This window comes from Geospiza fortis, unplaced genomic scaffold (genome assembly GCF_000277835.1).
Source record: "Geospiza fortis unplaced genomic scaffold, GeoFor_1.0 scaffold11, whole genome shotgun sequence".
Taxonomy (NCBI): domain Eukaryota; kingdom Metazoa; phylum Chordata; class Aves; order Passeriformes; family Thraupidae; genus Geospiza; species Geospiza fortis.
This window is the reverse complement of record NW_005054304.1, coordinates 586,389-611,904: the sequence shown is the minus strand read 5'-3', so window position 1 is coordinate 611,904 and position 25,516 is coordinate 586,389. Positions and strand designations below refer to the sequence as shown.

Sequence of the window (25,516 nt, the reverse complement as noted above, 5' to 3'; positions counted from 1 at the left end):
AATAAAAATATTACATACATCCCATCCTGAAGTGGTACTTCACACCCTGCTGCGCCCATGCACCACATGTGCACACCAGCTGTAGCTTTTCTTTTTTATGTGCAGGACATAGAGTTAATGGAAAGCACCAGCTGGAGTCTGGGTAGGTAAACACAAGGAGTGAACACAGGGGCCTGCCCAGCATGCCCAGAAGTGCCAAGCCACCGCTGTGCCCCTGGGGCAAGTGGGCAGCATCACCCTGCTGGCACTTACAGCTCTCAGCTGCTCTCCAGTTTGATACAGAAAATACCCTTTCTTGCTGTGGTTCAGTGTTTTCCCTGTGCCTGGCAAGCCTTTCATTCCCTGTGTAGCATGCCCAGGCCTAGCTCTGGCAAACCCGACTCCATTTTAACCACAGCATTGACCACACCATTTTAGCCACTCCATTTTAACCACTTCTTGAGAAGAAGTCGACCAGGCTATATAGCAAATAAATTAACCCCTCCTCCCCCCACACCCTTCCTGCTGCTGAGGTCACGGGGCACAGGTCAGTACCCATCCTGGCAGTCATTGTCATCATAATCAGCCGCAGGTCTGTGGCGGAGGGCGCCCAGCCGCTGCTTGTGGGCCCCGCTCTCCAGGCTCTGCAGGGAGCTGTCGTCCCCGTGGCTGCTGGACTCGCGAGTGGCATCCTCCTGGGAGTGGCTCTCCACGTCATCCTCATCTTCCTGGGACTCGCTGTTGTCGCTCTCTGCAGACCTGCTGTCCTCACCTGTGTTGTCCTCTGGGCTGCTGTCATCCTCTGGCACCTCTGGGCTCTCAGCTGATGTGCTTGGCACAGAGTCATTCTCATCCTCCTCTGACTCCTCCGCAGTGTCCTCTGTGGAATGGCTCTGGTCATCATCATCTTCCCCGGACTTGCTCAGTTCATTCTCTTCTTCCCTGGACTCACTGTCAGGTGTGGACAGCACACTCCTGTCCTCAGCAGAATCCCAGTCCTCCTGACCTTCCCAGGTTTGACTGTTGCTGTGTTCATTCAAGGTTCTCACCACCTCTGGGGTCTCCCCCGGCTCTTCATCTGACTGCTCATCAGTGGTCTCCCTGGACTCACTGTCCTCATCTTCCCTGGAGGGGCTGTCCTCCCCATCCCCATCCCCATCCTCATCCCCATCCTCCCTGGAGTGGCTGGAGCTTTTTTCCTCTGACTGGCTGTCAACAGGCTCTTCTGACTGACTGTCATTCTCCACAGATGGGCTGTCTTCTCCAGAGTCACCATCCTCCACCTCGGGGGACCTGCTGTCACCCTCCTCCCAGCGGTGGGAGCCAGCCCCCTGGGCACTCTCCCCACTGTTCCCCAGAGCATGGGGGCCAGGGTGGCGCATCCTGTAGCTGCTGCCTGGGCCGTCAAAGACAGAGGGATCATCCCCCTGCATGGCTTCGTCCTGGAAGTCATAGCTCTCCTCCTGGCTGCTGCTGCTGGCCCCTCTGTGCCTGTAGGTGTGCCCATAGTTCCTGTAGCGTCGGTGGTCTGCCCCAATGCTCTCGCTGCTGCTGCTGCTGCTGCTGTGCCCCATTCCAGCCCCGGCATCCCCACGCCCAGCATCATGCTTGTGTTCCCCTGCCCCATCAGCACCAGCCCCATAGGTAGGGCCTTCACCCCTCTCTTCTTCCCTATTGGCATCGAAGGTGTCGTCCCCACTGTCATCCTCCTCGTCCAGGAACCCGCCACCATGGGAGGGGAACCCGTTGGCTCTGGCACCGTAGTGGTCTCCATTGTCAGCATCATCAGTGTCACGGGCATCCACCTCCTATGGAGGTGACAAACAGATGAATGCAAAGCCAAGCACAGCCTTGACCAATGCCAGCTTTGGGGCCAAGGGAGCTTTCCTGGCAGAACAAAACATTCCTCTCCACTCACTCACTCACTCACTCACCAGGAAACCAAGGTCATTCCCATTGTGGGCACTCATGTCTTCGTGGTCCACCTGGTTTACGTGCTGAGCCTGCTCAACGCGGTCTCCCACATCTTGGCCACTGAGCTCACCCAGCTCCTCATCCACAGCATTCCCACCTGCCAGGTCCCTGGCAAGTGCATTTTCCCCTGTCTCTGGACTGGCAGGATGATGTCTGCCATCCCCACCATCTAGGCGGTTGCCCAGCTTGCCGATGTAATCTCCATTTGCGGTATCCTGGAGGCAAAACATGACATGGTGCTTTTGGTTTATTAAACACCAACCACAGTACTTTTACTGCTGCTGCTGCAGGACCTCACTCCCAAGCCATGCAAGAGCTCAAATCTTTTCTATTACTTGCACCTCAGCCCTTTCGTTATTTCTGCCGATACAAAATAAAATGGTAGCCACCAACAAAAGAGCAGCCCAGCAAAAGGTGTCAGGTGAACTGGGAACTTTTTCAGGGAGGAAAGTCAAAACAGGGTGAAACCAACCCAGCTTGAAAAGACTGAGCAGATAGACAAAGCTCAAAGACCCATAGAAGCAGCAGATCCCTCCTAGGTTCCTGGTCCAAGGATGCTTGCCCAGAGCTGGCTCCCCATCCCAGACTTGCTCCCTGAGGGGCTGCTCCCTGTGGGACAGCAGCACCTGTGGCTTACCTCCTGCAGGGTGCTGGGGTGGGGGGATTCATGGCCAGGCACCTAAACACATCCAGGAGACATTTGATCAGTGATCAGTGCACCTTGGCTGGGCAAAACCAAGGGGTTTGGGGTGGGAGTGTCAGTCCAGGGGGTACTTACAGGGTAAGCATAGGCCACAGCCCATAGGAGCAGCACCAGGAATGCAGCCCTCATGTCAGTCATGGTCCCTGTGGCTGCAACAAGGAATGAAATATTTACAGGCTAGAGCAAAGCCTTTGCATGTGCCTCTGGCTGGAACTTGGTCTCACAAAGCCCTCCCAAATCACAGTGCTCAGCCTGGCATGTCATCAAACAAGACAGGGATTTGTCCTTGTGCCACCTCCTGGCACCTCCTGTGCAGAAACCTCCCTTTAGTTTGGGATTTGAAATACCCAGCCATGTACTGGCAGATTTTTTGTCTGAGCATCATTAAGGAGCAGGAAAGCTCCCCTGAGTTTCCTGTTCCCATGGCAATGTCACCACTCAGCTGAGCTCAGTGGTTGTGACAGAAGCCTGCACCTCAGATGGGCAGCACTGTGCGACCATGGGCTGCAGAGCTGCACTTCCCACCTGGAGTGGTCCTCACAGCCTCATAAAATCTTCTACCATTCCAAAGTGGAGCATCCCAATGAGATAGTGCCTCAGAGAGCTGCATCTCCAGAGCCCTCTGGGTGGGCACCCCAGCAGCACTGCTGCCTGGCAGGTAGATAAAGCAGTGGGGGCTTTTCTCCAGCTCTGCTCTCATTTTCCAAGCATTTTCTTTAAGCCCAGCCCAGCACCTCTTTCCTATGGGATACACTAACCACACTGAACATCACCCTGCACCCAAAACATGCTGGAACGAGCACACTTCTGATTTCTTCCCTGACAAAGCAACACCCACATCCCAGATGATAAGCCTCCTGCTTTCCACCAAAACTTGTGAGGAAATCTTCATCCCCTTTTCCCAAACGTTGCCATTTTGCCTCCAGGCAATGCCAGATCAACCCAAAGAAACCAAGACCTTTACCTCAAGGTGTGATGCAAGCCTCCGTCTCCTATGGTGCTGGGGAAGGGATGAACTGGCTGTCTGTGTTGGAATGCTCCAGGCTGTGTGTCCCAGGGTGCCCGGGCAGGCATTTAACTGCTGGTCAGTGCCAGCCCCGGGCCGGGGGCAGCCAATGGCACCACCGGGCAGCGCCGCTGCGCCTGGAGGTGTCACCAGGAACTGGCCTCCCACACTTCCTCTGGCCTCTGCCATGACGCTGGCCCTAAAAAAGCTCCTTGTGGTTGCAGGATGATGAGATGGGAAGGCACTTAATGACAGACTGTGCTGGCCCTGTGTTTTGACTGCTAAATTTATCCCATTCACACACTTCCCTCCATGACACACGCAAACAACTACAGCGTCACCCACGCCAAGCATTGGACCCCATCCCAGGGATGATGTCCTCCTAACCTGGGCAACCTAACCTTGGGAGCAGAGTTTGCCCTGTGCCATGGGCCAGGGTGCTGAAACACACAGGGACCATTTCCCTGCCAGGTCTCAGCCCTGTTCTGTACCTTGGGGCAGGAGCACAAAACCACCCTAGAGAGTACTCATATTTTATTTTCATGCCCACACAGGTGCTTGTACCAGGAAGAAAGGAAATACTAAATGGAAGTGTATAGGGAGCATCACACACTCTGCACTGAGTGTAGCATTCCAGTGCTCCTTCCAGCTGCTGGACAGGGAGGGGATGCTACCTCTGCTCTGGAAAACTCAGACCACAATATGTGCCATGGGGACATGGACAGGGTTGCAGCTTTGCTGCCATTCACAGGAGATGCTGGCACTGTGAAATAAATGGCTGAAGGAAACTTGGGCAGGGTCAGAATTGAGTCAGGGCTCTGTAAACTGCAGGTTATCTGAATTAGCTCAGGCTGTAGAAAACAGCATCCAGATGGCATGCCTCGTGCTGGACAGAGCATCTTGTGAAACCAGACAAGTCAGTCTGGCTGCTGGGTGTAATTTCATCCTCACAATCTCCTGCTGTTCCCCCCCTCATTACCAGCCCACAGTCCATGTGTGTCTGTCCTGCGAGGACTACAAGGTGCTGAATGTGATGAGTATAACTTTTCTCCTTCCTCCTGCGCCCCATGCAGGGAGGCCCCAGAGCCACTGTGGCCCCACTGCTTTCCCCACAGCCCCTTGGCCTCAAGACAGTCACCATCAAGCCGCTCATTTCTGTGCCCATACCTTCAGCACGTTTTCCCTCTTCTTCCCCACCTGACCCCTGCCGCAGATACCATGGGATGTATTTTCCTTTTGACCTGTGTCAAAATTATACCCCTGTCCCCAGCCGGTTTGAGTTCATGTTACCAACCTTTTTTAAGCACCTCCAACAATTACCATGTTTTGTCTTTTTTTTTTTTTTTTTTTTTTTTAATATCTAACCTGCGTTTAACTTAGCCCCCAGAGATCTGGTGGTGCCTCATGTCCAGGTGCTGTGGTGCAAGAAAGAGATAAACAGCAAGCTCTGCATGCCCAGCTCTTTTATAACACATCACCCATTGCCCCACCAGCCACTACCCCAAGGTCACTTCCCTCCTTTGCAAAGGCCCTGAAACACCTGCAGCACCAGCACACCCAACAATGCTCACTGACAGCACACTGACCTGACCCACATCCCTGTAATCTCCAATAGCCCTGGGTCCATCGATGAGGTCTGCACCCCAAATCCCTTCCAGAGATCATCCTACAGCATTAGCCAGATTGCCCAAGCAGATCTGCCTGTGTTTTTCAAGGAAAGGAAACCCCAGCCCACATATTGCAACCTTACAATTAAACTTATAAAGAAAAAATAATATTAAGGATTATTGTTGTTACATCAAAGGTGAGAAATGGATTGAGGAGAGGAGCAGCAGGTGTCTGTTGGGTGTTTTAAATGCCACTGGGCATTTCCACAAGTCCTACCCTACCAAGATGCTCAGGCCCTGGAAGGAAGATAGGGGAAGCCTGGCCAGGCTAAAGTTGGCACCCTCAGACTACCAGGGAGTATGTGGCAAGTCAGAAACTAGAAAGGTGGCAGAGCTGGTAAGAAGATGCAGGAATATCACTCCTCTGTTTGACAGTCTGGACTGTGTAGTGTTCATGAGAACAGAGGAAAGAAATTAGTGCAGACAGCAGGAGGGATAAGAGACACCAGAGCCAAAAGACTAGCTGGCACTACAGCCAGCCAGCTGGTGGAGGAAGAACATAACAGCTCAGCATCAAAAACTCAAGAACTACATAGTGTTGAAAAAACCACTGTTTCCTCTTTTTTTTTCCAGTCCAGGGTATTTTAATAATATTAATGTTGCTGGTGCACTTCTCACCTGAGTAGACTTAAGGATTTTGACAGCAGCATCAAAAGGAAAAGGATCAATGAATGAGGGGAGTAGGGAAGACTAGGATGAGAGCAGAACCCAAGGCACATGTCCTCAGCACTCAACCACTCAGCACCAGCTCCTACCTTATGGTCAGATCCAAATCCAAATCCCTTTCCCCCACACTTTCTGGTGACAGGCGTTATAACACAGTTTCATTTTGTTACCTGAGTAAACATTGTCTGCGATTCACAGCATTAACATGACACAGAGCCCAGTAGCTAATGATGACATTTTAGGTGTTTGAAGAGCAACACTGATATTCCAACTCCTTCTGGGAGCAAGCCCCATAGCTGCAAATGCTGTGATTTGGAACTACCAGCATGTTTGTCACAGCACAGAGCCATGATCAGCCTTGATTTCTTCTAAGCCTCTAAAATTTGCTACTTCTCCTTGCTGGAAAAGAACATCTCACAGGAGCCTGAGTCCAGAGGCCCTGAAATACAGACACACAAAAGGCACCTGTTAATGCCAGACCTCTGCATAAGACCAAGAGCCCTCTCCCCTGGCGTCCTGTCAGCACAGGGGTAGGATCATCAACCGTATTCCATGTCCACCATGGAGTTTCCTCTACAGCCAGAGAAAAAAGGCACTTTAAAGGCACCAGTCATTTGCTCTATTTCAGGCACCTATTTCAGACATCACAGATTGTTTAAAGTCTCTGTGACACTGTCAAAGGGAGCTACCAACCTTATCCTACTCACAAGATGCACCATGCCCTTTCCCAAAACCTATGCAAGGCAATCTCCCCAAATCCCTCACTTCCCACCTCCTGTGCCAGCCTCACACTCTATATATGTCTATTTATAGCATTTTTCTACCATCCTACTCTGAGCAATGACCTCCAGCAAAACCAGCATATTGCCCCGATGGTCTGTTGGGACAAAGTCTCACAGGTGCTGTACCTGCTCTGTGTCACTTTTGCCAAAGCAAAACACATGGAGCAATAACTGCTATCCACATCATGCTCACTGCAGCTGGAGTTCATGGCTGGACAAGTGCTTTGTGCCATCCCTCCCAGATGTGTGTGACTGGATTGTCAGGCTCAATAAATCTATATTCATCCATCAACTTGGCTGAATTCACTAATTTGAGCCTGTGACTTCATCAGATGTGGATAAGGATGTCTCATTTCTGCCTGGCCACTTTCAGATCCAACACACCTTCCTGTACACAGGCACTGCTGCATCTTGCTGCCCTCAGCCAAAATCAGGGCAGGGACAGATGCTCAGCTCTGCCTCACAGCAGGGACCTGTTTTGACAATGCTGGCACAGCTACCAGGTAGCTCCAGTGACACTGGGCTGTCAATAGCTCAGCACTGACAGCAGTAATCATAGAGACACCGGAGGGTAATTACAGCTCCTAACATCTCATTCAGAGTACAATATCTTTTACAATCACTTCCTGCTCACTATTCAACCCCTTGGGAGGTCGGAGCAGTAAGTATTTGTCAATCACAAGCTGGAAGTGGAACAATAATGCAGCCTTAATACGAAAAGCTTTCTGCAGCTTTCACCCTGTGCTTGCTCCCATCCAACTGGAATTGCAAAGATCTGGAAAGCAGCATAGTGTCAGTGCTCTCAGCAAGGAAAATATAGCAGCGATCAGGGGCCAGCCTTGCCCCTGATCACATCAGTGAACTGCTCAGGGTGACATAGGGGCAGTTGTGCTCTTTATGCAGGTCAGGTATGTGTCCGTCTCCTGAGTCACAGCATCCTGATTTCTTGTTGGAGGGGGAAAAAACATCAGAAGGAAATGACTGGTGGAAATGATTGTATGATTGTAGGCACTGCAGGAGTGCAAACGGGTAATGCGGAGGCACAAGGCGCCCAGAGGGAGCAGAGAAGTCAGGACAGGGCTGGCAGCTCGAGGGATGAAGATGTCTGTAGGGAGAGCCAGACCCTCTTGGAGAGCGGTCAGGAGTCCTCTGATTCCTGTGCTGTCATTATGGCTCACTCGGGCTAAATTTATTGCTGCTCAGTGTAGCTGGACAGGAAGCACTACCACAGTCCCCTGGGAGCCTGGAAAAACTGACACCATCAGTGCAGCTCTGAGCAAGAGATCATCAGCAATTTGGCTCATACCTCCAAGGACATTTGAATCCTCAAAATCCTAATAACTTTAAAAAAATAATATAAGGAACAAAAAAAAAAAATAAAAGAAGAAAGGAAAACGAAACAAAAAAGGCAAAAAAAAAACAAACACAAAAAAACCCCAAAAAACCCAAAACATGACCACCAAAAAAATACCAAACCTGAAACCCCTCACTACCAAAACCCAAGCAATGCCAAACAACTCACAAAGCCAGAGAAGTCTCAATTAATACAACCTCAGAAAATAAAAGCATAGCACATCACACATCTGCTGACTTTCATTTGGTTCACAATCCAACACAATCTAACTTTTTATTAACTATTATTATGTAAGTGCTGTACCCACATCTTCCACAATATTCCATATTGCACAAAGGTCTATGCAACAAAAATCCCATAGAATCTACTCTATACAGGAATCTACATGCTTATGATAAACTTCTTTTCAGCAAGAAACAAGTATTAAATCCAAGGAGATGTTTCTTGGTTTTCCATGGTTCCTAAAAAGGTCGTTAAATACTGGGGGGAGGGGCAGGCCAAGCTTAAGCAGTATAAGCGTGTTTTGAATATCAGAGGAAACCAAGAATAACAAAGAAAAATCTGGAATTGCTTACTGGATGTTGTTTTCCTGAAAAGAGTGTGTGGGATTGTTGGTGACAAACCTGTATAAGCATTCAGCCAGCAGCCAAAATGCTGGTGTGCACTAACCAGGGAAGCTGAGCACAGCTGACTGCCAGCACCTTAAAATACAGCACCGGAACATCACCATGGCAACTGACAGCAGCCACCCCTGATCCTGAGGCAGGGATCTGCATTTCTGCTCCACTTTCACAGGGACTGCAGTAGCAATTGAAGCTGATTGCTTTTAAGACCTACATTTATGAGATCTTCAACTTATTCCCTCAGTAGTCAATTCACCCAATTTAGATACCAGTCATAAAGGCTGGATCCAGCCTTCACTCTTCCATGATGACTTTAACACTCTTCATTGTTTGATTTATCAATAAATAAAACTTCCTAACCATTCCCCCAGCCCCCCCAGGTTGTTCTTTGTAATTTCATACCAATCACCTTAAATGAGCGGCTGTAAATGACAGATGAATTCTTACACAATTCATTCACACTCTGTTAAACTTCCAGTAGAATTCAATGGTATACCTCAAAGCAGCTGCGTATGTGTGATTGCACATGACAATCAATACCTTTTTACTCAGTCTAGTTCCTCTTCACTATTCCTTCTGGAATACTCTCTCATTACTGGTGGTTTTTTTCTGAATGCTGAATGCACAAAAGATTATTGCATGGGAGATTAGAAACAGGCATCTCAAAAAAAAAGCGTATAAGAAATGAATACTGGGTAAGCATTGACTCTCGTGCACAGTATTTGATTTTGCATAACCAGTCACAAACAAAAAGATGTGAAAATATGTTTGATATGCAAGCAGGGAAGACTGATGCAAACAAATGAGAGCAAGGTGCTGTCTGGGGAAGCACAGTTGAGAACATGTGCTGCCTCTTCCCTGCATGCATGGTCCCACAGCAGGAGCAGGAACACAAAGCTCCCCTCCAAATTTTTTTAGTAACTTCAGGGCTTCAGTTATTGACAAAACCTTTCCTGAGGGTTTCTAGTATTTCTGACTGCTGACATATCTGCAAATTCCAGCACTGTCTGCTCCAGTCACGTACGTAACTGTGCTGTGGGGGCAGCCCTGCTCTGCCCAGATGTAATTACACAGTACACTTTGTGGCTTTCTACGAGGAAGTAGCATCACCACCTCTGTCTTCCACCAGGCTCCTCTCCAGAACCAACCCAAATGGGAATGCAAAGCCATGAAAGGACTTCCTTTGTCTGCCCAACCACACAGGATTGCTGGAAGTGTCACCCCAGCTTATGTGCCAGGGCATCCATTTACCTTCAGCAGGGTCTTGGCACTCCTTATTGAAGAAATTGGGCCAGAATCACAAAAGCTGATCCATCTCACCCATAATCCTCTCAGCACCGTGGGCTTAAGCACTTCACTACCCAGCCCACGTTCAAATCTTGCCCATGCCCACAGCCATCACATATGACTAATGTGCTCCAGCAGGTAAGCTCAAATCTCTCCATTCCCTCCAACTGAAAAATAAATGGAATAAAGGGAGGTTTCAGTTTGATTCACTTCCCCCTTTTTTTTTCCTCTCAATGAAACCAAAACCCAAAACAAAGCCAGTGTGAGCTAGCTGAGCATTAGTGCACTCAAAGAGGCATCATCAAAGCCCACTCAGGTTGTGATATTTTCCAGAAAAGCCATTTCCCATTAACAAACCCAGCCCTTGCTGTGCTGTACCAGGACAGCCCCACCGCCAACAAGGGGCTAATAGTCATGATTCCATCACAGTGGTGCAGCATAGGGAAATGCTCCATGATGGAGATGTGGGATGCAGCACAGAGGGGCTGACATGTGGGAGCAAGAGTTGGGCATGGGCTAGGCACTGCAGACACCAGAGTGATGCACAGCGCACCAGAATTTGGGCTGAAACCTCTGCCTTTAGGGGATAACAAAGAAACTAGAAAATATATAGTATTACAGAGAATTTTAAATGTAGAAATATTTCAAGCTATTATCCTTTCTTTCCTTTTCTGTAATGATTAGATCCTGAAACGGTGACCATGGAGATCTTGCTCTACACCATGTGGGGTGCTGCTGACAGGCTGTTCTTTAATGGCTGTGGACATCAGGAGATGAATTTCTGGGGCAAAGCAGGCAGCAGCCAGGGATCTCTACAAGGTGATACTTCCACACAAGCGCTTGGCTTGCTCCCCATTTGGGTCCTGCTTCCTTCTGAGCACAGGGAGGCAGGCACCCATGCCCACACAGGGAGAAGGTACAGCATATTTTCCTTCCCACTACCTCATCCCATGGCAAAACTATAATTTGATTCCTCTCTCCTCAGCTATTTTTGTATTTTTCAGCACTGAAATTAGCATAACTCATACAGACAGGAAGTTGTTGCTACAGCACTAGAGGAGGGTGCTTGGAAATGAAAACCAGTCTTTGATCACCCATCTCACTGCCCCCTCCCTCCCCTCTCCCCAGTACAAATCCAGTGCCCTGAGCGACCCCAAAGAGGCATTAGAACTGCAGTGGAAGCCACCAGCCACTCCACCACGGATATTTATCTCCCCTCAGTGTCCTGCTCCCTTCTTGTTTAGTAAATTTTGTTTTGATATAAACACCTCTCCAAATACCTTTCCCATCAGAAAACTGAAACGTGCTGGTTGTGGGTTGCCTTCTAAAACTACTCTCATCAGGTCATTCACAAGTGGTATTTTTAAACCCCTGGCTGGCTGAACAGCAGACATTACAGACATTACACCCACTCACCCACAGCCCCGTTTTTGTCTTTCGAGAGGCTCTGAGACATCACACACGCAGATGGCAGGTTTGATAGTAGCCTGACCTTTGTGCTGGCATGAATAACACACTCTCCTCAGTACTTATTTCTATTTGAGGAACAGGCAGTTGCATGGAGTTGAGGATGCACGAAGTAAGGTGAAAAACCTGAGGGAAGAGGGGGGCAATCACCCAGAAACTGAGGACACAATGCCATGGGGAGGGTCCTGTGCCCTGAAAATCCTAAAAGCAGCTTTCTAATTCAGGGAAATGCCTAGCTGCCCATAGCCAAGCCAAAAGGCCCCAAGAGCTGCTGTCCCCAAGCTCCCAGGGGTGAGAGAAGCTCTCTGAAATGCTGACTTGGAAGCAGGGTAAGAAAGGCCAAGGAGCAGAAAAGGCTCGTTTAGCTGTACAAAATCACACTTGGGTTTTTCTGATTCCTGAGGATGTCAGACCCAGCATTAGAGCTGAAATAAGTCACACACTGTAAGGAATATCAGCAGAACCAGGACCATGACAGGAGAGGGTGACAGTCCATGCTAAGACCATGCTGTTCCTGAAATAACAAGGAACAGATTAATTGCAGTCTTTCACAATCCTTGTCTTCTTATGGACCAAGGCTTTCTGCTTGTCACAGGATCACTTAGGTTGGAAAAGACCTCAGCAATCATCAACCCATGACCAAATACCACCATGCCAACCAGACCATGGCACCAAGTGCCACACTCATTCTTTCCATAAACAGCTCCAGTGATGGTGACTCCACCATGTCCCTGGGCAGCCCACTCCAATGTCCAATCACCCTTTCTTGTGAATAAATTCTTCCTAATTTAAAACAGAAACCTCCCCTGGCACACCTGGAAACAGTCTTCTTGTCCTGTCACTGGTTGCTGGGGAGAAGAGGCTGAACCCCACCTGGCTATACCCTCCTTTCAGGCAGTTGTAGAGACTGATAAGGTTTCCCTTGAGCCTCCTTTTTTCCAGGCTAAACACGCCCAGCTCCCTCAGCCATTCCTCAACAGACTTGTGCTCCAGACCCTTCATCAGCTTCATTGCCTTTCTGTCATCACCAAAGATCACAGCACTCACTAAATAAACAACCTTGACAAACTCCTTTGTGTGTATTGACACACTTTTTACATCAGATTCCCCATCACAAGTGGACTTGGCTTTTTCCCCCACCTATATTTGCTTCATGGTGCTCCCAAACAGCTGCAGAATCGCTTCACAGGGCAGTCAGGTTGGAAATCCAATTAAATGGCACCCATGCACAATAAAAAACTTGGTTTTCCCCTATCCTAACATTTAAACCCATCTACACAGGCAGTTTTAAGGAAAGTGCTCAGCAGAACATCAGAAACAAGGAAGATGAGCCACAAGGAGCAGTCCTAGCTGTGTTACGCTTCCCCAAAAGCCTCCAGCCATGCTGTGCATCTGAAATGATTAAGTGAAGTAACAACCTGCTCATGAGACACACGTGGAGATTGCACAACCTCCACAATGTGTTTTCAGCAGTACTGCTCTTAAAATCCTCACACTGAACTTAATCTCTTTGGCTCATTATTAAAGCAAATGCACACTACAACTATAAAAATAAAGCACATCTCTACAGCCCCAAAGAACAGAAGGGTATAGATAAGATCTTTTCAGGTTTGAGCTCTGTCTACCTCTTGCTGGCTTAAGGACTCTTCCTGCTCATTTTCGTTCCTCTTTTTAAGAATTTGGTCAAGAAAATGGATTGAACAATTTAGACCATTAGCTGAGTCTGTCTGGCTGAAGGGCAAAAATAGACATCTTTCAGTCTGAGCTTTAAAATAGCTCCTCCCCAATGGGACTCAAATGTTCCCCAGCTGGGCAAGATGTTTATTTCTCTCCCTCCTTTTTAAACATATAATTTCAACCTATGCAGGCACTGTGGTCAAGCATGACACAGTCCAGAGCAGCAGCTCTCAGGAGAGAGGGATGAGAGTCTCTGACACCCTGACTGCATCACAGACAAAGCCTGATATAGCAGCAGCACAGGGGCAGCCGTGCTGGAGCCTCGGCCCTGTTTGGAGTTGCTTTCTGCACACCAGGAAGCGTGACTCACTCCATACATCCAGGGAATAGGAGCTCTGCCTGGCACTTCTTGTCTTCCCAGGCATCATGAAAATCACAGACAGAACTGCATCCCGTACAGCATTTAACACAGGTAGAATAAGAAATAAAAAGCCACAACAGGGTTTTGACTAACTGAGATTGCTGAAGGGTTGGAAAACTCAGTGCAATGAAGTAAGGAAATTGTTATGTGAAAGTAGGCAGAACTACTGCTGTATGGAATAAAACACTGGTGATGGAGGGCTCCTGGATTAGAGCAAAAGATAAATTGCAACCACATCATCTGTATTCAAGAGAACCTGATTTTAGATGCAGAACTGACCAAGTAGCAGGCCACAAAAAGAACAAATAGGAAGACCTTTAACTTCACGTCCCTGTGATTTTTTAAAAGTTTTTAATGATAAGCCACACTTCGTGAGATTTTTCACTATAAAGCTCTTGGGAGATAAGTTTCAATATACTCATCAGCAGCTCATATGCATTTATTATTATGCTCAGACATGCTCGCTAATCTTGAAAGGACTCCAGGCATTGCCTTTGGAGTCAAAAAAGATGGTAGAGAAGGGCAGCCTTTAGAGTAAAAAAAGCTGTGCCAAAAATTCATTTCCCAGAATATAAAAAACTTAATTCCAGCACAAGAAGTCTCCAGAAGGAAGTCAAGCTTTCTTTTTTCTGAGGAAAGAAAAAAGGAATAATATTTGTCTATGTATACATCTATATATTATATTTACTATAATTATCAGTGATTTATTTTTGGTAGATAAGTTAATTTAGAAAGAAATGCATGCAAAAATACTTGGGCAAACTTCCTGGGCAGAATCACTATTATAAGATACCTAAAGAGCCACAACTGATATTCTCCTGCCTCCTCAAAAATAAGGCATAGAAGGCCCCCACCTCCAGTATTCCTTTGGGGTGGCACAACTGAACAGAACTGGTCAGAGGCATCAACTCCCTCCTACCCCCAGCACTGTCTCCAACCAATTTTTCTACCTTTCTCAAGAAAACTAAACTCCCCATGAAATGCCTCTATGGTCCACATGAACCCTATCAATTATTTCCAGTAGGAAAGGACAAGCAGTACTTGCCAACATTTCCAATGGGAGTTGCTACAGGCTGTGATCTTTTGAGAATCTAAATAATTCATATGGTTATCTAAATGAAGGCCATTTCATCAGCTCATGAAAGGCTTCAGATGCACCTTTTGTTAAGGAAGTTACACCGAGATTTCCCTAAATTTCCTGATCACTTATTTAATGGCTAAGAGGCATCCAGGGATGTGCTTAGAGCCCTCTCAACACCACCTGGCAGACTGTGATCTTCACCACCTGGAACTCCACAGCACACACACATCAGCACTGACTGCAATCAGACTCAAACTGTTTCATGTCTGACTGTTGTATTGTGGTTAATTTTGCTGGTTTTTTCCTCTGTAGTAAAAAGAGAAAACACACAGACACACAGCTAGGTATTATATCGTTGATATAATAGCCAGTATATGCGCACAGTTTCTTTATCTACACTAAAACGCTTGAGTTCCACCTTGCTTACACCTTTTCATTTTGGGGTAAAGCATATTTGATGGAACAGCCAAACTTTATTTGTAAATCAGAATGAGCACTGATGTTAAAATTTACTTTTCATTTTAAAAACTTGGAAGTTGAAGCCTGGTACGTGGTCTGGAAGCCAATGGCTCAACACCACTCTCTTGTGGGCAGAAATATGAACCCTCTGGCAGGACTGAGCATGCAAAAGTGCAGAGAGCTCCAATAAAAACAAATGTCTTTTGAGCCTAATCCATAGTCAGTTTGACCCACAGATCATTGCTGCCAGAGACAGGCACATAAATAAATATAACACAAAATCCTCTGAGGTTTTGCTCTTCTTCCTTTGTTTAAAGTGCCTGTCTAGCAGCTGCTACAGTGAGACAGATAAATCAAATTTTTTCACCTCCCTGTGCTCCTCTGTTTTCTTTCTTCTATGTTTAATCTTTATTGTTTGCTGTATATCCTCCCTTTCACTTATCTCAGCAACTGCTTGCCTCCCCTCTTCCCCCTATACTTCACCTTGATAGCACAGCACCTCTTTCTGGTTGGGGAATTACTAATCCACCACTGAAAAGGTTTCCAAAAAGCACACTGCCTGACACAGTGGGACTGGCTGAGGACTGGAGCACTAGGACTGATGGCTCCAAGACAAGCCCAGACCTCTCAGTGACATCAGAAAACAACCAGAGATGTTCTCAACTGAAGCATTTTCTCATGAAAAGCAAGGATTAAAAATTTTGCTTAATGAAGTATTTTGTAAATATGTAACAGCTCTGATAAGCAATAATTCCTCAATATCCTCAAAACCAAAATGTTTTCTCCCCACTGTCCTGCAATTCCCAAGAAAGCTGCTTAAACACAGAATCAGGCAAAGCCTACAAATCACACACAGTTTTCCAATAATAACCTTCAAACTCCTACAAATTTCCACTTCAAGTTTCTGCACGGTTCTTCAGAGTCTGGCACTTTTTTCTGTGAATTAAGAACTTCAAGGCAAGGTTAATAGCCATTATCAGAAAATCTTATGACAAAAAGAGTTTATATATTTAGTTACCATAAAATTAACATTGCTGTACTAGTCCTAATTTCTGGGTTGCCACCTGAACAGTTTTCTTTTACCGGCTGAGAGTCCATCCATATCTCAAACATTGAAAAATCACAGCAAAGCCACTCATCTTTGATAACCCAGTAAAGCTAATCTGATGGTACAGCACAAAGAGTTTTGAATAGATAAAACCAATCATCTTTTCAGCATGCACAACAAAAGAAAAAAGAAATGGGAAGTTCTGAAATAATGCCCACTCCTTTCAGACACCGACTGGCTGACAGATAAGCAGAATTTCAACTCCAATAGGCATGGATTAGTTTCCAGGCAGAGAAGCAGAGATAAAAGGGAAAAGGATTTAAAGAATTTCTCATGGACTTTTGTCAAAGGGGTTTTTTTCTGCTTGGTCTACAGAGTGAGGGCTCAGCTCTGATTTCAGGCTCTTTTGTTTTTTTTTAATTTTTTTATTAACTATAAACTTCACAGTTGGCCACATAAAACATGGTAAATTTTTATACACTTCTCACTGTATTTTTTCTAATCAACACCCATTGCCTATTACCATTTTGGGTGAACAGAAGAGAAGTCAGGAAAACTGTAACTTTAAAAAGAACCAATTAAAATATTATCTAAAGTGACTGAATTTTCAGCATTTGCATTACAGTTCTTACCATTTGCACACTTCATTTCATTTTGCTTCAAGCTCTCTTCCAATCATGTCAACACAATATGTAAAGTGTCCTCCTTAGGAAGAGAGGATATTGGCAGAATGTGGAATTTGAGACTGGATTGCTGCCTTTATCACTGGAAGTGCTTTTGCTCTTACATTGGTGCATCCCCTCCACTATTTCTGGACAACTTCCCAGAAAGCATTCCAGTTCAGGTGGAGCATTTTATAGAATAATGAGATGACCAAAAAAAGAAAAGAATAAACTTATTAATGCTTTCAGAACCAGAAGCCACAAAGCCTCTGCTGCAGAGGCTCATGGAGGTTTCCACACTCCTCACCAGCTCGCTCTGCATTGTTGCTATGGCACACAGGGGCACAGCCATAGCAACAGCTTCCAAACAGCAAACTCCTCAGAGTTACGCAAGAGCCTCCAACCAATACTGGGTTTCACATACCTAATTTAGAATTTCTACCTTTTTGCAGGCTCACACGCACCATGTGCAGCATATTGAAACAACACTGGGCAGTTCAGAGAGACTGGCATCCCCCGTGTTCCACTTTTCCAGCCAACAGTGTGGCTGCCCCAGCAGATCCCTTGGTTCAGCGCTTCTGGGAGCAGCTGATGCAGCAGAAACTCTTGCACCTACTCCCTTTGGCTCCCTTCCCTGCAAATCACTAAATATGTCCTTCCCACACAGCCGCTGAGCTCCACTGGCCCAGAGCCCATGAGCACCAAATTGTCTTTCTGATTCAACTAATCCACCAGAATTCCACCAGCCCACTGCCCCCCACCTCGTCCCACAGAAGCCTAGGATTCCTTGTTCAACCAAGACCCAAAGAGTACCATCCTCCTTCACTGACACTTGCAGCACAAGGTACATGCTGAGAAAGTCTGTTCCAGAGACCAAAACACATCTCAGGAAAAGCAGCAACATTTTGCAAGGCTCAAGGATTTCTGGTACATCAGTGGCAGGCCAAGAAGGAGCACCTCTTCTACTGCTATGGTACTGTTTCTTCTTTATTCTTAAAACTTTAGAATGCTTTATATCTAACCCTCTGCAATGTTTTTCCACTGACTACAAAATAGCTGAAGCTTTCATACAGTGTTGTCTGTTTTAAGGATAACACATTTCGGATGTTTATGTCTAAAACAGAAAATGACCTTTGTAAGAGAAAATAATGTGTAGTTACTGTGTTTAGGAATACAACCCTTATCTTACCACTGGAATAATTATTTTTCCAGTGATCCTGCAAAACAATGAAGCATTATGGCCAACAAGAGCCAAGAAAAGCACACACCTCCTTTGGAACCGTACAGTGGTCCAGCTGAAAGCCACGGTGCGACCTAATTTCCCAACACTTCAACAGTCTCTTGAAATATCAGTTTAGGGACCTTAGTCCAACAGACAAGGCCAAAAAAATAGATTCACCTTCTTTTCTCATATTGGAAAAGAAAGAGAGAGAAATGCTGGCTGGTCTTGGAGGAACCTTTCAAAGACGTGTTGGTAGATCTAGTGAAAACATGTACCAAACAGGGAGCCCTTGAAAGAAATGTAGGATCTGGGAGAAGACAAAACCCACCAACTAATATCAAAATAATTCTGCATAATAAGTAAGTCTCATTTTGATCCTCCTCAAATTAAATCAAAGCAGCTCACTGTGACTTGATCTGGTCTTAAATTACAAACAGCTCTGGTTAAAAAAAAAAAAACAAAAAACCCAAAACCCCAAAACTCTAAAAAACTAAGGATCTAACAAGATCTACACAAGTATAAAATAAAATGAAATGGTAGAAAGAAAACATAAGAGATTAAACAATTACAGTAAGCTAATGTGAATGGTTTGTTAAAAATTGTTTTAACTTGTCCTGAAATACTTTTGGTTTGGTTTTGATCTTATTGCAGTCAGCCATCAAGGACTTACGTCCGGTGGCTTTTGCAGCTGTAAAACTGGCAGCATCAGAGGGATCAATTCTCATTATCAACTATTTACTGGTACAGAATGAGTGAAATAGTTTTAATGCTTAAATATTTTTTTCCTTTTTGTGATCTCTTCTTAGATCAGAAATCTGCCTCAAAATCTGCCTTTGAGTTTTATGTGTGTGCATACATGAACCAGCTCCTACATGTATAATGTGCTCATGCTCTCACAAGGGGCTTTTGAAACAGATCTGGAAACAGGAATGTGCTATATCAGTTGTAATTTAAAAGTATCACACTTATGCTTTTATTAAAAATTCATGTAATTGATTAGTATTTCAAGGGACTGCTGACTCTATTAGAATGGCAGCCTGTAGCCTCCACGCCATGCAAACCCTCTACCCCTTGTTAGCATTGCTTGCTCAATAGCCCAAGATGAAGTACTGTTAAATTACTCATTTCTTGGTCGAAATCCCCATCGTACACAAGAAATTTTTCTATTCATCTTTTGGCTAGGTCTTCCTACAGATTCTCCTGCAGAGTATAATGATTTCATTTTCCCAGAGAGATGTCTCCCTGCTCATATTTTTTAAAAAAAGTTTCTTGTGTAATCGTTCCTTTCTGACAGTTCTATCAAACTTATGTGTTACAAAAGCTTGCTTTTAAAAATTCTCTCTTTTAGGACATATTTGGAAATTAAAGCAAGAATGAAATGCCTTCCCACTTAGTGTAAAAAATATCATCTCACAATCCATCATAGGACACTCCAATCAGTGTGGCCAGGCTTCCCTAATAATTTAATACTTATTCAAGACCAAATACTTAATTCAAGTCTTATACTTCCTATGGGCTGTTGTGGGCTTGCTGTTAAAAAAAAAATATAAAAGCCCTGTCCTGCCACCTTAACTCAGATTTATTCCAACTAGGTTTTGATTATTTAAGCAAAGGTAGTAGAGGCAACTTTTACAGATAGAGACAAGCCAAATTATAAAATTGCAATTGTAAATAAAACACAACATGGAGAACTTTTCATTATAACTCTCAAACTAGTTTACCAAAACAAATATGACAAATGTGAGTTTTAAAAAAGGAAACTCAGTTAAGTGACATGCCCAGGTCTGTGTTGCTCACCAGCAACAGAAAGAAACGGACATCAAGCCTACCTGACATTCAAATCCTTCTTTCCTCAGTCACTTGCAAGGCCTTCAAAAAGCACAGTATGCAGTTTTCAGGGCTTTACATAAAATTGGATTATTGCCCTGCATTTCTGACAAGTTGCCTGCATAATCCTCAGTCTAACCACACTTGCCTTGATCTGAAGTGACTGCCCATATCCAGCCCAGTGAGGCATTTTGCATGTGCTCATTATTGGCTTTTGTTGTATTCTGCCTTTCCCTCTGAAAACATCTTAGACAACTAACTGTGAATGCCAAAGAGATAACAGATAATTAGTCAAGAGGTAATTTGGAGACTAACTGCAAGGAAAAATGAACTGCATACAAGATATGCCCCACTAATGAGTATTTTGATCTTCATTGAGGAAAGATAATGACATTGAACAATGTTTAACAGAGGGATCTTCCAGAAGTGTACACTTTGGGTGACAATTTCCAAGAAAACACAGAAGCAGGACTGCATCCGAAGCAGGACTGCACCCCTTCTTCAAGCAGCCTGGGCAGTACTTCTGCGCTTGGCGACCTGCTGAGCAGAATTTCACCACTTAATTCTTCCTACCAGACACAGAGGGGAGCAGCCAAGGGACACCTCAGCTGTAGAGGCGCCACAAGCAGGCACTGCCTCACTTTATTGCCTTCAATAAAAAGAGGCATTTTTCACAAAGTGGTATCTCATAGGGGTGGATAAACACTTACAACTATTTGTAAGTATTTAAATACTTAACCTGTGTCCATTCACAGCTCTGCCTTTCAGTAACACCCACCTGGAGTTTGTGAACACAGCCTATAGCTTAATCACTGTCAAAGAACTGAGACTAAAGTGTCCTCTAGTTAAGCTGGTCTCGCATCTGAGTTTACAGGACACTGTGTAACAATTTTGTGGGTCTCTATCCTTAACAATTTACAGGAACCACTTCATTGCTTCCATCAGACATTTCTAGGTCATTATACCCAAATCTTAACTTGTTTTGTTTTCATGTTTCTTGCAGAAAGGAAACCTCTAAGTTCTAACCCTGTACCATTAACTATTGTCCTCTACAAGATCTGGAAAACATGAAGGCTGTAGCCCTCTTCATTTGTCTTGTAGGACCAGTTTTTGCTATTTCAGTAAGTCCTCACCATGCTATTATCATCAGGCACCTAATTTTATATTCTGAGAATATTCTATGCTTATGGATGTGCAGATATTCATATATTTGTCTTTTTTAGACCCATCCTGTAAACCACAAGCTCAGAACTCACAGACAGAAAACTCCAGAAAAGGTACTCTTCTTTTTCTTTAAACAATAGGAAGTAACTTACATTATTAATCTTAAATATAAAAACACATTACCACATACATATTGCTTGGCAAATTGATTTATGTTAAAAAGCTTTAGGCCCTCTCACCTCAAGAATTAGTGCCAAGTATCTCATGCTTTGCATATTAACAGTTGCAAACAGGACAAAATCTAAAGCTCAAAATAGAAGTTTCACTTATTGAGAAAATTACCTTAAATGAATCCCCTCATATCATCATTACCCATATTTGCACAAGTAATAAGCTCCAGTGACAAAATTGTCGTTATCACATCTCCAGTATAGGAGGAGGATGAAATCCTCAATTTATCACGCCAGGGGATCATATGCAGTGTCAAATATGTAAGAATTTTAGCCACCATATGTTTCATTATTCATGGTGCAGAGCATTAGACACAGCTTATCCTGGCAGAGTAATCTGTGGCTGACAGGCCAGATGCCCTGATGGCAATGAGACGGAGGATTTCACCAGCCCTCCCTGTGCCACATATGTGTGCTAATGATGAAGCCCATAGTTTTGCATTCATGGCTGACCCAAATAAAAATTCCTGTTATTGCACTGAGCCTTTGTGACTCAGACACAATGGATCTTGTCTCCAAGCCACTGGGGGTTTCAGAACTACTAAACTCATACCATGTTCTGTAGTAAAAGATTCAAAATCCCAACTCTTATGCTAACCATTTTAAATGTTTTAATTATAAACTATATCCCACTCTATACAGCTTTCCAGATACATTTCATGTCAATGTGGATCATGAAAACAAAAAAATAACTTTTCCTAATGAAGTATCCAGCAGAGGAAATGGTATAAAGATTAGTTTGCAGCCTACAGCTGTCTACCAGAAATAACACACATAAGACACTTGCATCAAAACAAAACCTTGCAATAGCCAATGAATCATCAGTTCCAAGTGTGTGCATCATCTATCAAAAGCCAGCTCTCCCCCACAGTATCTAATCACAGACAGTGACTAAAATTTGCCCAAGTTCCTTCACAAGCACTTGAGTTCTAAGAGCTGATTTTCCCCAGGGGACAAAGGTATAACAGAAAGCAGCATCTGGAAGCTGTATCCAGGCACATCTCTGCAGAATTGGTGCAGGACAAGGCTTCCTGTCAAGACATGAGCGAAATCTTTCTCAAACTGCTGCTTCAAGCACAGGTAGCCACAACAGAAAATCTTAAAGACTGTTTGGCCTTGTGTTTTCTGAACCTGTAGAACTTTGGAAAAGCTCCACAGTGAATTTCTGCTACATTCTGTTAGACTCTGTTAGATTCTGTTAGAACATACAATCTTCCCCTGAAAAAGTTAGAGTTGGAATTGATACAGTGAATATAGTTCCCAGTACTATTTCCACATCAGCAAGGACACCTGGCAAAAGACAAAATTGTAAAACATTAAGATACCACTTTGACATTAGGAAATAGGATATAGCTGATCTACAAGAATCAAATTAATGTTTTCAATCCTACCTTTAAAAATAAAATAAATATAAGTGTTTGTGAGTGGAGTGCTTGTTTCCAAGCAGTCAAACTAAAGGAAAAAAGCTATTCCAGCAACTTGGATGGACCAAGTGAGAAGGACCATTCTTCCCAAACTTAACCCCCCAAAAGCTTTAAGAAATATCAGCATCAGGTGCTATATTGTTGTAAGCAATAAGCAACACTGAACATCCACAAGTGTTGTTCAGAAACACACACAGCAGCAAAAAGGTAATTGCTTCAGCAAGACCTGACAGTCATTTCAGTACCTGCTTTCTCCTCAAGCATTTGAACCATTTCCACTGAAGGTCTCACTTTTGCTGTTGTTTTGACAGATTAAGAAAAGGCACTCAAACATCTCTTGTTGATCTTATAATTGTCACCACACACAATAGTTCCTGGTGACTTCAGCCAGGAAGTAATGATGTATTGGACTCAAAGTAGATTTATATATGGATTATAAAATCAATGCAGGGCATTTCTCAGGAATTACTACCATGACACCTTGTGAAAGGTACTCTCTCTTTGCCTGCTCCTCTTTTCCCAGGTCCCTTATTTTTTCCTAATCTGTGCAGGAAGTTATGTCTCACATCCCCCTTCTCTGAGCTAAGTGATAATTGCTGCAGCCTACAAGTGCCTATGGTTATGACTAAAATACTAATTAAGCATTCTGAGATTTCACAAGACACCCATATGCATCTCTCTCTGAAAAAGAGTTGCATAGACCTCTCCAGAAACTCCATCAATAAAAGAAGGGACAGAAAAACACATTTTCTGAGAAAGAGAAGGCACATCAGCTGTGAATGTCATGCCCTAGGCTAGTTTAAGAGGAGCACATAATAAAGAAAACAAATAAAGCCAGTGCCATGCTTTGCAATACAAGGCAAAAATAACACTGCATCAGCTTTAAATAATAATCCTAAGATTTATTAATCTGCTATTTACATTTTTTTTAAAGAGTGAATATATTCATCCAGAAGCTTCAAAGGAAGAGAACACAGGGTATGTAGACGAGGGTGATTTGCTGCCCACTCCCAGAAACTTAAAACCAGGCTCTGAAGACAGGGATGGGCCCCAGACCATGAGGAAACAAGAAAGAACTGGGAGCAAGCATCAAGTGAAAAACAGCCTGAAAAGCATTGACTTCCTTGCACTGCACAATAAACTAGGTTTGGCTTCTGATAACCAGGACAGTGACTCTGGGAGCAGCAGCAGAGAACAGTCCAGCTCTGAGCACGACCAGCTCAGGAAACATGAGAAACATGGGAACATGGCAAACCGACACCTTCCAGGCCACACAGAACACCCAGTGGGTGCTTTCAGCCTTCATCATGAGCATAACATGTGGAAATATAACAAAAATGCTGTTGGCCTGTCTGAAAAAGCCAGTCAAAGTGATGATGAGGAAAGCATGGAAGAAGAGGATGAGAAATGGGGTGAAGAAACTGATTACAGAGACACAAAGCATAAAGACCATCAGACACATCAAGGTGACCAATACAAAAGACAGCAACATGAGAACAGCATGCAATTAGATGAACTCCTGAGAGATTCCAGACAACTAACCCAGAAAACCAAGAGACACAGCCAGAAATTTGACCTAGAGGAAGAAGAGAGGGAGAACAGGAAGAAGTCCTATAAAGAAGAAATCCCCCTCTCTCAAAAAACCCATAATGAATATCAGGATGGCAAGCAGCAAAGTCAAGAGAGAAAATACCATATTCAAGTGAACTATCAGAGTGATCATGACACGGTGGTGAAAATACAAGATAGGGAAGACAGTAATGCTGATGACAGTCATGACAGTGGTGACATTGGTGGTGAGGAATATCTCAGCAATACCTGGAAAAAAACAGCCTATGAGGAAGAGGAGAGAACCCAGAGTAATGACCAGGAGAGCACCAGTACCGAGCCTGAAGGGGAAGGAACCACTGAAGATGACACTGCAGTTCACAGAGAGACAGAGGATTACCAAATTGTCAAGATTAAAGACCTTGCTTATTCTGAACAAGATTATTATGATCATGAGCCACCCAATTCTGACAACAAGCAGCAACTGAAAATTAGTAGCTCCATTCAGAACATTAATTCAATGGACAGTGAAGATAAGGTAAATTATCTTTAAAATAAAACTTGAGTACTACAAAAAGGGGGAGAGGGACCAGTTCTAAATTTAAATTCCTGATGATTGAAATGACCTGTTGGAGAAAAATAGGTGACTTCTTAATATGCAGAAGTCTCATTTCCCCTTATACTCAGTATTCCTCTGGTTCATGCTGTGTCACAGCACCCAGAGCACTTAGGTGAATTGGACTAGAAAGGAAGTGAACACCATTCACATAAGAGCTCCAGACCCAGTGGGGTGTGTAATGAAACACATAAATAAACACAGATGCACAGATTAAAAACCTGAAACCCAGTCTCCAGCTTACTAGGCTAGCCTGTTCACTCATCTCTCACAAAGATTTTAAATGCTACTACACAAAAGTGAACAGCTTGGAAAGGCAGGACTAGAGTCAATGGAATAATTATAAGAAACTCAGGCCTCACTGAGCTCCCATTTCTCTCTCTCTCTCTCTCAATCTCCTACTCTATTTTTTCCCCCAAATAAGAAGAGCATGGTAATACTACCAGAGGCTTTATGCTCTTCTCACAGATTTTGCACAGCAAAACAGAGCAAACTGTCCCTCAGTCAGCTCTGTATTTGGACCTGAAAAAAAATTAGGCCAAGTATTTTTTTTCTTCTCAAGATTTACCACAACTTTCTGCTTATGCCTCTGTGACTGTGCAGGTTAAGACTACAGACAGTTCCCATGG

The 25,516-nt window shown here is 44.5% G+C and overlaps 2 protein-coding genes across 2 annotated transcripts in view; one reads left to right on the top strand and one right to left on the bottom strand.

Annotated features, from left to right (window-relative positions):
• Window positions 1-527: 527 nt before the first annotated feature.
• Window positions 528-2,785, bottom strand: LOC102040084 (dentin matrix acidic phosphoprotein 1). Its single transcript, XM_014311898.1, has 4 exons — window positions 2,732-2,785; window positions 1,914-2,168; window positions 1,227-1,787; window positions 528-1,184 (listed from the first exon to the last, which is right to left on the bottom strand). Exons 1-4 carry the CDS (start codon window positions 2,783-2,785, stop codon window positions 528-530), a joined length of 1,527 nt encoding a protein of 508 aa, XP_014167373.1.
• Window positions 2,786-20,972: 18,187 nt separating this feature from the next.
• The window catches only part of SPARCL1 (SPARC like 1), an 8,624-nt gene continuing 4,080 nt past the window's right edge, over window positions 20,973-25,516 (top strand). The window contains exons 1-4 of the mRNA XM_031066367.1: window positions 20,973-21,026; window positions 21,129-21,182; window positions 23,658-24,809; window positions 25,491-25,516. The exon at window positions 25,491-25,516 is cut by the window's right edge and continues 2 nt beyond it. Of these exons, the coding sequence (XP_030922227.1) occupies window positions 20,973-21,026; window positions 21,129-21,182; window positions 23,658-24,809; window positions 25,491-25,516 (1,286 nt within the window). The remainder of the gene's footprint in view (window positions 21,027-21,128; window positions 21,183-23,657; window positions 24,810-25,490) is intronic.